Source organism: Sphaeramia orbicularis, chromosome 3 (assembly GCF_902148855.1).
Source record: "Sphaeramia orbicularis chromosome 3, fSphaOr1.1, whole genome shotgun sequence".
Taxonomy (NCBI): Eukaryota; Metazoa; Chordata; class Actinopteri; order Kurtiformes; family Apogonidae; genus Sphaeramia; species Sphaeramia orbicularis.
The window spans coordinates 50,182,877-50,195,054 of NC_043959.1; the positions used below are offsets into that span (position 1 = coordinate 50,182,877).

The 12,178-nt window shown below is 38.2% G+C and overlaps 2 protein-coding genes across 3 annotated transcripts in view; one reads left to right on the forward strand and one right to left on the reverse strand.

The window, feature by feature from the left end:
• The window catches only part of pde3b (phosphodiesterase 3B), a 54,922-nt gene extending 49,933 nt beyond the window's left edge, over window positions 1-4,989 (forward strand). For both annotated transcript variants that reach the window (XM_030128802.1, XM_030128810.1), the window contains exons 13-16: window positions 182-385; window positions 497-658; window positions 1,308-1,566; window positions 2,100-4,989. In XM_030128802.1, the coding sequence (XP_029984662.1) occupies window positions 182-385; window positions 497-658; window positions 1,308-1,566; window positions 2,100-2,326 (852 nt within the window). In that variant the 3' untranslated portion in view covers window positions 2,327-4,989. The remainder of the gene's footprint in view (window positions 1-181; window positions 386-496; window positions 659-1,307; window positions 1,567-2,099) is intronic.
• Window positions 4,990-5,908: 919 nt separating this feature from the next.
• Window positions 5,909-11,931, reverse strand: cyp2r1 (cytochrome P450, family 2, subfamily R, polypeptide 1). Its single transcript, XM_030160895.1, has 5 exons — window positions 11,480-11,931; window positions 8,450-8,591; window positions 7,722-8,354; window positions 7,309-7,638; window positions 5,909-6,861 (listed from the first exon to the last, which is right to left on the reverse strand). The coding sequence occupies exons 1-5, from the start codon at window positions 11,714-11,716 to the stop codon at window positions 6,665-6,667; spliced, it is 1,539 nt and encodes a 512-aa protein (XP_030016755.1). The 5' UTR covers window positions 11,717-11,931; the 3' UTR covers window positions 5,909-6,664.
• Between the last annotated feature and the right edge of the window lie 247 nt (window positions 11,932-12,178).

Consider the following 12,178-nt stretch of genomic DNA (forward strand, 5'->3'; position numbering starts at 1 on the left):
TGGCCCCTTTATCTCATTTATTTAGTGGATGCCATTTCTGATGCCAGTAGAAATTCTGTAACTAAGAAGTAGGGACATAATGTAAGCACATGTTACTATGCAGAGGAAATTGGAGAAATATTCCCTTTATGCCATGTTTGCCTCCTCTCACACTTTGATTTCCATCCTTGTCCGGTTGTAGGCAGTTCTGTACAATGACCGCTCAGTGCTGGAGAACCACCACGCTGCATCTGCCTGGAGCCTCTACCTGTCCCGGCCCGAGTTCAACTTCCTGGTTAACCTGGATCATGTTGAATTTAAGCGTTTTCGCTTCCTTGTCATCGAGGCAATACTGGCCACAGACCTCAAGAAGCACTTTGATTTCCTGGCTGAGTTCAACTCCAAGGTGTGAGATGAAGAAATCCAGAGAAGAAACATCAGTTTCTTTCTGTTTTTACAAATAATACAATAATGGTACAACCCATAACTCATCTATTTTTATCTGTTTTTTTATCAGGTGAATGATGTGAACAGTCCAGGGATTGATTGGACCAATGAGAACGACAGACTGCTGGTGTGCCAAGTGTGTATTAAACTGGCAGATATCAATGGACCAGCCAAAGTCCGTGACTTGCATCTCAAATGGACAGAAGGCATTGTCAATGAGTTCTATGAGCAGGTACGGTGTGAATGCTAATGTTAAAAATGCTACTTTTTAAAAATTTTGCAGTGTTTTATTACTTTCTTTATCTTGCGACTCCCTTCTACCTCCACCAAGACTTTCAGACAGAAGAACAGATACACATTTAGTAGTATTCACCATTATGTCTAGTCCTGATCTTTAAACATCCTGGTTACAAATATAATGAGCAAAAGAAAAGGGAAGATATAAGAAAATATTGATACACTTCAGTATCACAATTATATTTTATGATTTATTCTACTCTCAAAAACACATAATTGATTTTGAATAAATATTTTCCTGTCCTCATCTAGATTTAGCTAAGTAAATGGTTCTGATCCTTCTGCTGTGTAATATGTGTATATTCTTCTGCACAGATTGTATACATAGGGTGAAAATATTACAGCACACATTATATATATATATATATATATAGCCTCGGTTACAGTATCATAATACATCACAATAGATTCAGTCATGTCTACATTATCACATGATGTGTATTGTGTCATATTGTCAGATTCTTGCTAATACACAGCCCTATTAGCCCTATCCATGATGTATTTTGACTCAAACACAAAGCTACAAGGCTCAAGATTTGGGTCCATGTGACATTTTAATCCTAATTCTCATGGCTGATCTGCAGGGAGACGAGGAGGCTAGACTGGGATTACCCATCAGCCCTTTCATGGACCGGTCCTCACCACAGCTGGCTAAACTACAGGAGTCCTTCATCACTCACATAGTGGGGCCACTTTGCAACTCTTACGATGCCGCTGGCCTCCTCCCGGGCCAATGGGTCAGCGGAGAGGAGTCAGACGAAGAGGATGAGGAGGGGCAGGTGGACACGGACACAGAGGAGGATGAGGATGAGGAAGATGAGCTAGAGGACGAGCTGGCACCAAGTAAGAACACTGGAAAAAATAAAAATCTTACCAAGTGTATTTTTCTCATTTCTAGTCTAAATATTGTATCACACTTAAAATAAGACATAATCACCTACAGAGTAACTTTTCAGTGAGATATAAGAACTTAGTTTAGATAGATAGATCTTGAAAATGTTATTTCAAGAAATCTTACCAAGATAATTTTCACTTGTTCCATTGGCAGATTTTTTTTGCTTGATTGAAGCAAAAAAAATCCTGAATTAAGCACACACAAAAAAATCTGCCAGTGGAACAAGTAAAAATTATCTTAGTAAAATTTCTTGAAATAAGATTTTCAAGAGCTCTTGTCTAAAAATAAGTTCTTATATCTCACTGAAAAGTTTCTCTTAAGGCGATCATGTCTTATTTTAAGTGTGATGAGATATTTTGACTAGAAATGAGAAAAATACACTTGGTAAGATTTTTATTTTTGCAGTGAAGCAGCTTTTGTGTCTGGTTTACCATTTCGACCTTGGCTTTCCTTAACATTTATTTGCATTTCTTACTGACAGAAAGAAGAAAGAGCCGTCGCAGGTTGTTCAGTAACATTATGCAGCACCTGACGGAGAACCACAAGGTGTGGAAGAAGACCATCGAGGAAGAGGAGAAGAGCAAAGAGCTTAGCAAACAGCAGCAGCCTGAGGGGATGCTCCCCAGCATGCCAGCCAGCCTGCCCACCTCCCCGTCAGATGACATTGAGGTGATCCAGGAGGAAGAGGAGGGAGAGGAGCGACAGTAGCAGGAAAACGAAGGAAAAAAAAAAAAAACAGATTGGTGGAGAGAGAAGAGGCAGTATAAGGACACGTGTCCCTAAACCACCTGCCTTTCACCGACATTAACAAACATACAGAGACATACAAATGCACATAAAACACAACTCGCTCCCTCTCTCTTTCTCTGTCTTTCACACAAACACACACACACAAACACACACACTGAAAGATTCACTGTGCAGACACTCAGATGCTTAAGCAGTCCCATTGTTTTTCTTTTTTCTTTTTTTTTTGTTGGTTTTTTTTTTTTTTTTTTTTTGGAGAAACAAAAAGGCCTTACTACTGTGAGCGGATCCTTGCTGCAACAGTGGGAGCCCAACTCCTATGCACTTTCACCCCATGGAGAGCCGAGTGCACCCAGAAACGCCACCAGAACTGAGAAGGAAGGTGCAGAAGAAGAGCATTAACGTGCCCTCCATGGTTAACCTGGCTGTGATGCTGCCTTGAATGCAAAGCGCTTACACCTCCCTTAGGTACAAAACAGATCCTGTCTATTTAAAAACGAGAAGGTAGAGGAAAATAACGAAGCAGGCGACATCATAAAGTGACTCATACCCTTTACCAAAGCTCAAACATGGAAAGACAAGAGACTGAGACTGTTTCAGCCTCAATGTCAGGTATATTTTTGAGTTATATATATACACATAGTATATATATGAAATGTGCCTGTCTGAACCTTTACTGAGTCCATATTGGCCCAGAGCCTAGGCTTGTGTAGTTCTCTCTCCTTGCTGGCGACACGAAACACTGTATCAGACTCAGTCACAGAGACATTATTGAAATGTTGACTGATTAATAACATTATATCTGCATCATTTTTGATGCTTTTATTCATGTGTACCACCCGTCTTTTTCTTTTTTTCTTTTTTTTTTTGTTGAATCCTTTAACTTTCCTTGCTTCATTTCGTTTGAGTGTGTGGATATTCTTTCAGAGGGGAGGGGGTATGATCGAGAGAATGAATAGGGAGAAAGAGAGCACTTTTTTTTTTTCTAAGTTTAGTATGTAATTTGTGTGTATGTTTGTGTGTCCTTTCAGTAATGGTTGGTTTCTAATCAGTGAAATGTCCTCTGGTGTTGAACATGTTGCATTCAGATCAGGAGTGCTGTTTCAATGAATGAATTCTTCATATTCATTTTGATTCTAAGTATTTTTTTAAAGGTTACTCAGGATTCGCGCAAAGAATAATTATTTTGCAAGAATTTATGTCATTATTATTAAATACACTTAAAAAGGAAGACAATTAAAATCTGGGTGACTAAAGTACTTTGTAATCTCTTAATGAACAACTTGACAACCAACAAAATCAAGCAATTGAAATCCTCTGTGACAGAGGAGCATCCAGTCAGTGCTGCCTCTTGGCCATTCATACACTGTTTGCATAACGTTTTTACAACCTCACTGGAGAAATGCATATATTGATTGTCATGAAGCTGCAGATGTTTCTCCTGCACCAACACGTTTTTAAAACCCAGTGTTCTGTGCTTTATTTTTACACAGTACCCATGCCTACACATCACTGATGTTCTGACAAATTAAAAGCTAATTCACCTGTCTTATTCTCAGATTTATTTAGTTTTTTTTTTTCTTTTTTTTTTTTGCCAAACCCATAACTCGGCCAGTGTGTAAAGAAGGGATCCAGGGTTTCATTTCACTACTACTAATTCTCTATTTTTGTCTCTAAGAACTCTTGGCATTCCATTAGACTAAGGTATTTTATGAAAGGGACTGAGGTTGCCTAGCTCCTGTATGACATTATTAAACCGTAATCTCTGGAGAAAATGTTAAGTAAGCAGTGTATTAATAATATTTAAAGACAAAAAAATAGATACAGATGTGCACATTTTAATACCAAACAAGTGTTTAGCCACTGTACAAAAGAGTATGTGCATATAAATATATATTTTTTAAATAATCAAATGAATGCATCTGTTTTCTACACGCAGCTGACATGTTGTACATTGAGATCCTGTAATTACCATTGTGTTTCCAGAGTTTTTATCTACTACTCTTTACAGGTGTGGATCTGTGGGGTTTGGTGTATTGATTTTTTTTTTTTTTTTTTTTTCACTTGTTTCAGCTTCTCCCTGTTCTGTATCATAACCACTGTTTTATTCCTCATTATCTCTCTCTCTCTCTCTCACTGTTGTCTCAGTTGACCCAACTAGTGCCAAACTTTACCTACATACAGTAGTTTGGGCTGTGATTCGCCGATTGGCAAGTATGTCTGGGCTCAAACGCCGTTTTCATGTAAGACTAAGCCCCCAGAGTCAGAGGTTCCACCAGACTCTGAGTGGCAGCGACAGTGGCAAGAGTCAGAGTTGGACTCAGGTCAGAGCCATATTCACGTAGACCCATGCTGGATCATAACGCCTTGGTAGCTCCCCAACCCGACATATTCTGGTTCATTAAGTTGTAAAAGTTGTTGGCTTCTCACTGTGTAGTCTCTTAAACCACAGTGTCCTCTGATGATTGTGCCATAAATACATCTATGAATGGTTGTTACCCTTAATGTAGCATCAATATACGTACGTTTGTCTAATGTAACCATTCACCCTTATCTACATTGTGGGGGCAACTGATTTTTGTTGTTATTTATAGCTGTCATAAAACACCATCCCTAAAGTATCAGTACTTCTCATTGATTTTTATTGGTGTGTGTGTCTATGTCTGTGTGAAAACTTGTTAGATGAAGTAAGTAAAACCCTGCCATTGTTTTTTTTTTTTTTTTTTTTTTGTCATTTGCATCTTCAGTATTGTCAGAGGAGATTAACATTAACACCTCTATACACCTGTTGGACATGTATACAGGCATGCCCCTTTTTTTAAAAATCACTATGTAAGGACATTTTTATGTTTGAATAACATCGTACTCTGTTAGTTATGTCCACCTGACCTCACATAATACTTAGCATAACACCACCCTTTTCCCACCTTAACAGACGCCAAGACAGATGAGGACATCTGTATAGGTATGCAGGAGGAGGCAAAAAACTGCTTTTTGTACCAGTATCAGTTTCTGCTGTTGATTATTAATGATTATGTATTCAGAGGTCATAACACACACACAAGTACTGAGTGTATCTCGAATAGATCTAAAAACTATGAATAAGTGTTGGAGAAGATGGTTTTTCAGATTACTAGATGCCATGTTGTAATACATACATAATAACCTCATCAAACTGAAGTCAGCAGTAAAGTTCTAAAAACTTTCATTTAATCCTACATGATAAAATCTGATGTATTTCAGGATATTTTTGATTTTCCAGGACTAAAAAGCAATATAACCACTACCCAGTTGGCTGTTATATTCTACATATTGGCATTTTACACAAAACAATATATTCTCTATTACCATTTGTAAGTACTAACACTGAGGTAACAGTGTAAATGACAGACAGGACACAGATGCTAAGTAAATGTGATTTGACTACAGTAGATAAACGAGATTCAGTAGTAGGCAAAAGAAGACAGACTAATATTCCAAACGTTTTAAGAAAAACTTTATGAATACATAAAAATATTAATACATACCATTAGAAATAAAGAATAAGCATATGTTAACATTTCACATTAATGTAGTACTTTGTTAGTACTGATAAGCACCGTTAAATAGAAATCAGTTTCTAGAAATCAGTTGGGGCTGCTGCCGCCTTCTGCGAAAGATTTTTGCCAGAAGGTTATCCCTGAAGAGGGGGTCAGAGTCAGCCCACATGATGTAAAACTTGGCACATGTTAAGCTCCAACACACAGTGTACACAACTTTCTTGGAAAGTCTGGTAGTCTGATTTCACCCCACACGTACAAATCAGCAGTGTCATTTGTCTAACCTGAGGCTGTCCTGAGAAGACAGGCCTATGAACCATCATAGGTGTACTTACTATCAATCATTGACATGTAGCCCAGTGCTACCACACCAGGGTTCATAGACATTTCATTTTCTGGGCTCGGAGAAATTCTGAGCTTCAGAGAATTACAGTAAATCAGTGGTAAACAGTGTTTCTGGGAAGCTCTTTCAGCATCAATCTTGTTGCCTCCCCTTTCTTTAACGTGTTGTGCAAATTTGCATATGGCTCAGTAAAAGAATTCACGACCAAGTGCAATAACTTCACGTGTCCGAATGTAAAGCACCATCTTCATCACAGGTTCCACCGAAAAAAAAACTAACTGGAATGAACTGGAACGGTTGACACTACAATCTGGTCTGATACAGTTTCCACCAGTATTGGGTGGTTGCATTGCTGTGCATCAAGTACTGATTTAAATAGTTATTAAGTTGTAGCAAATGTCCATATCCTTACTTATGTTATGGAGTGGGGGCTTTTTGTTGCCTGCGGACAGCACAGATGGAGTATGGTTTGGGTTGTAAGGTCATGCCTAGTTTGGGAGTGACAGTGGGAACTGTTCCTGGAGGAAACTGGAGATGAAACCTTTGGAGCAACGTGGTAAAAAAGAGGAACATCTCCATCCTGGCCAGCTGCTCACCCAGGCACTGACGCCTTCCTGAAAAATGAAAATAAGTCATTTTAACTAAACATTAGGTCAACAATTGAATCTCGGCATTACAGTCCTAAAACTTAAGATCCTATTTGGAAATGCTAACATGTTAAATGGTGCTGCGGATACATAACTCATATTTATGGTGCGGAACCTCAATGAAATAATGTGTACAGCACAAAAACAAAAAAGAATTCAGTTATTCCACAGCTAAAGTTTTACATAACTGTGTTATGGTGCAAAAAAGACATGCTACCGCTCTGGTTTTGTAGTTCATACAAAATATTTTGGCTAAATTATGTGTAATTGTCTACTGCACAACTGTAAAAGCATACATTTATGCTGCCTGTTGGTTTAGTTTTTTATAATGTAATATTATATATTATTATATAACACTTAAAAAAATGAGACTGTATGTTGGACGAAGAATGCCATTTAAAATAAGACACTAACCCAGTGAAAATGGCAGGAAGGCTTCACGCCTCACAAAGTTCCCATTACTGTCGAGAAATCTCTGTGGTGAAAAAACGCTGGGATCATTCCAGTACTTCTCATCGAAGTGCACAGAGTAGAGGTTTGTGATCACCATGGTGCCTTTCGGAATCGTGTATCCGTTGACTTTTGCATCCTGAGAAGTGGCACGGAAGATACCAAGAGGGACGATGTTGCAGAAACGTAGAACCTCGTGCAGAACAGCCTCGACGTAAGGCATCTTATGTTTGTCCTGTAAAGTGGGTGCCCTCCCGTTGGTAATCACTCTGTCGATTTCCTGATGGACTCGTTCTGTTAAGGGGAAAACAAATAGATGATTAATTCATGCAGAAGCAATAATTCAGAACAAAAAGACACATGCTACTACAACTGACCTTGTATATTTGGGTAGAGGGCCATGTAGAGCATGGCCCAACGCAGGGTGTTCGTTGTGGTCTCTGTCCCTGCAATGATGAGTTCACCCACTGAATAGATGAGGTTCTCATGGGAATAACATGAACGGGGGTCTTTTGTCTTTAGCTCCATCTCGTCCAAATATACATCAACATAATGCCGTGGGATATGTGGCACCCTGCCATGTGAAAAGGTCTTTATGGCCTGCTGTAAGAAGTCATAAACCTCAGCTGCATTATGGAACAGCTTCTGGTGTTTTCCAAAGGGCACATATTCAATCCAGGGGAAAGCGTTGTAGAGTAAGGCCCAGCCACTCACTGCCAGCTCCACATTCTCACTAAATAACTCTATCATGTGCTGGAAGTTGCGGTCGTCGTAGGTAAAACGCTGACCAAAGATGATGAGGTTGGTGATGTTGGAAACTGCATTGGTCACCAGGTGTTTGGGGTTGAAGGGTTTTCCTTTGTGCTCATCAATGGCGTCAACGAAGAACATGCACTCCTCTGAGATCTTTTTCTCAAACATTCTCTGGCTGCTGCTGAAGTAACGGAAAGAGTTGCAGGCCAGTTTACGGTGATCCACCCAGGCTTTGCTGTATTTGCAATTGAGAAGTCCTTTCATTAGAAGAGAGGAAATAAAGTTGAATCATTAAGATGCAAAACAAAAATGCAGATTTACAACATTGTACATATGCTGTTTGCAATCTTACCACCCATTTTGGTCATTTTCTGGAACAATGGCAGGGACGGGCGATCAGTAAACACTTCACCTTGATGGTAGAGGCATTCCCTGATGCAATCATATCCATTTAACACCACAGTCATAATACCTCCAAGATCAATGCTGAAGATCTAAAAGATACACCCAACATTAATACTTCATGCATATGTGTATGTGCAAAGAAAAGCAAAAAAAAAAAAAAAAAAAAAATCTAATGGCTCACAAATGTGCTGCAGTCTACAAACTAAGTTCATCTTCCCTCATTTTTATCATGACACTGATATAATGAAGCTGAAGTTTATCTATAGGTCAGTACAAGTCAGGTGTTGTGTCAGAGGTGTCAAATTCATTTTAGCTCAGGGGCCACATTCTGACATATGATCTGAACTGGGCTGGACCAGTAAAATAATACAAAGAAAAGTCAAATTACATTGTGAAAATGTTTACATCTATAAAGCTTCCTTAAAAATGTAAATAACATAAACAACCTGAAATGTCTTAATATAAATAATTGCAATTTTTCACAATATTTTGCCTCGGCTTCTCATTGACACATGCATATTACAACTTACAGATCATCTACAAATACACAAAACACTTAATAGCAGGCAGAATATTGAAATAATTGCACTTAAAACATTTCAGGTTAGCCATATTTGATCAGGTAACTCAAATTTTTTGTGAAAGTATACACTGTAAGCCCGGACTTTGTATTTACTAAAATGCTTTAATTACAATGTACTTAAATGATTTAAATTTTATTACATTCCTATAAAATGTTAAGTATATTCTACTAATTTGTAGACGCTGTCAAAAGTACGCAAAAGTTTAAGTTGAATGGATTTAAATCACTCAGTTTTAGTCATGACCACACCTTTTTATCTCTGCATTGAATTGTGGGTATTGGGCATGTTGTTGAAAATGTGTTCTTTTTCTGCGCAGGGGTTCAGTGGGGTTGTGGTGTTAGTGTTAATTTGGACTTAATGTGTGTATGGCAATGTTTATTGGCCTTTTTGTGTTTGTTTTTGTATTTTTGTAGAGCTGCACCAAGAGTCAGAGCCATAGGAAGAACAATGGATTTACTTTTCCTCTACAATTGTGTTTGGTTAATGTAAATCTTTAAGATTTGCCAAATTAAAGGCACTTCCTGTAATGGCATATTACAATGAGTTACCTTCCCACCTAATTTCCATCCATGCAATAATTTAAGCCAAATAATTTCGTTAAGCAATTTATATTGCAAAAGATTTTAAATTTAATCAACTTGGAATTGAGTCCAATGAACTGATAATATTAAGTCTAATGATTATACAAAGCAATTGATATCGCAACCAATTTTAAGTTAAATTAACATGGCATTTAGTGTGTTGCACTTAAACTAGCAATTCCATTCAAATCAAGCATTTAAGTTTAATAAACTCAAGTTGTCATTAGTCATTACTTAAATTTTTTAACCTGTTTAACCCTGATCATATTTTCAGGGGAAAAATGCCTAAAAAGACATACCCAAAGTAAATGAGGAATTACTTCACAATAATAAGGTTCATATGGATGTTCTTGGTGTCTATGGACACTTAGAGACCTCACAGAATCTATTCCCATTGTCTAAAATATTGTATCTACTACTATGCCTGAGTAAACTGGAACAAACTAAAAGAGAAATTAGGATTTTTTATCCTCACCTGTTTTTTTCCGGCTGGATTGATGATGATATGCATAAATTAACTGTTCGTGTCGGAGATTTTTAATAGCATATATTTCACCCCACAAAGATTAAAAATCATGTTTGAACATTAAAGTTTGCACTAAAATACACTTTTGATGTACTTTTATTAACATTAGGGTCTAAACTTTGAGCAAAAGTTGAAAAAAACATCCATTGTCCTGATTTATTCTATTTTTTTTATAGTGGATGAATAATTTTTCCAGCCCGCGGGTGGGCTGATTGGGCTAAAGAGGTTTTTAAGGCAACTGGTTACCTCAAACGTTTTAAGTACACTCAACTTATCCGGTCTTACAGTGTAGTCTTTTACTTTAACCCTTTCATGCATGAATTATGAGAACCTTAATCAAGATTTTTTTTCCTGAGTGTTTTTATTCCTCTTTAGGCATGAAAAAAAAAAAAAAAACGTGATTGAATTTTTTTTTAAATCAACCTGTTTTTCATAGTTACAAAAATGTCCACTCAGCTACACCATCAATTTTATTCTTGAAGCAAAGAAACATGTATTTAAAACCCAATATCATAAAGTGATATAAAAACAGTGAAATGAAACCATGTTTAATGCAGCTACTCTGATGTTTTCTCACATTTTAACATATTCTAATACTAGTTATTATTCACTTCATGGAGATAATATGCAAAAAATAAATATTAACAATTGATTTCCACTCAAGAACCAATCAAGAACAGCAAAGTTACAATAATGGTATGAATTGCAGTTTATGAGATGATGCATAAGTGTCCACTGTGTTGGTTGATATGGAACTAAAACAACAAAACTCATGAATACACAAGAGTAAAGCTGTAGAGTAACTGTCCACTGTAGTGACCACTATGCATGACAGGGTTAATGTAATTTTACTTTTCTTTTACACTAAAACAAAGAGAAAAGTATGTAGTTGTCATTATTTATAGATTATTATGATAGTATTTTACTAGTTAGGGTTATCTCCTGTAGAATTTTGCATTTCACAAATTCATCCCATGGGCGGATTAGACCCTCTGTCGGGCCGGTTTTGGCCCACGGGCCTTATGTTTGCCAGATTATGTCTTATGCGATAGTATGAAATAGAAGTTTTAAGAGGAAGTGCGTTCTTGTATGTGTGTTTTAGAGGGAGGCTGTGTTTGCAGGAGCTGAGCCGGATAGAGGAGTGAGCTTCTTTTGTTCGTTTCGTAACTCCTCTCTATGGTGCGTGTGTGCGCGTGTGTGTGCGTGCGTGCGCGTGCGTGTTGGAACCTCTTTGCAGGGTCATGCACTGTCTGCAGAGCATTCCGTCTTAAAGTCATACTGTTTACCTTTCCGTGAATCTCGCTCTGCTTCTTGAGGAAAACGTGCGGTTCGGTTGCCAGAGACATAATGTTCCCTATCACAGGAATGGGAGATGGACCAGGAGGGAAGCCCGGGGGTCTTCTCTGTTTGCTGAGCTGGCGGACCAACAGGATGACGAGCAGGGCCACGGTCAGGGAGACCCCAGCGAGCAGAGCCTGGGCCCCGGACGGCGGCCCCAGGGACGCAGGTTTAATGGAACCCATGTTCAGATTGTTCCCTGTTGCACAAGTTCCACTGCGGACTCCGACTTCTCCTCAGAACTGAAGCACACATGGATCGTCTTGCCTTTCTATATCCCCCGCCTCTTAAACCAAGATTGGTCAGAGTCAGCTGCTGAACTTTGGTCTACCCCCAGATCAATAATTGGATCATTTATGGTGCTGGGGTTCTGGGTAAGGGTTTTTGGAGAAGGAGGGGACAGACCACCAAGGCCGATATTTAAGCAGAAACACACCTCCAGCTTTACTTTAGTTGGACTCTGGGAAATATCTGGCAGTTTGATGTTGGAGATCAGGACAGAAGTTCCATGAAATGCACAAGGTTTTTATGATTTAAATGCATCAAGAGGAGCACATGATGTAAATGATGAAGTGAATGTTGTATGCTGTCTTTAAAACATGATCCATATAAAAAAGAAAAAACAATTAATTCAGTTAAACTAATTT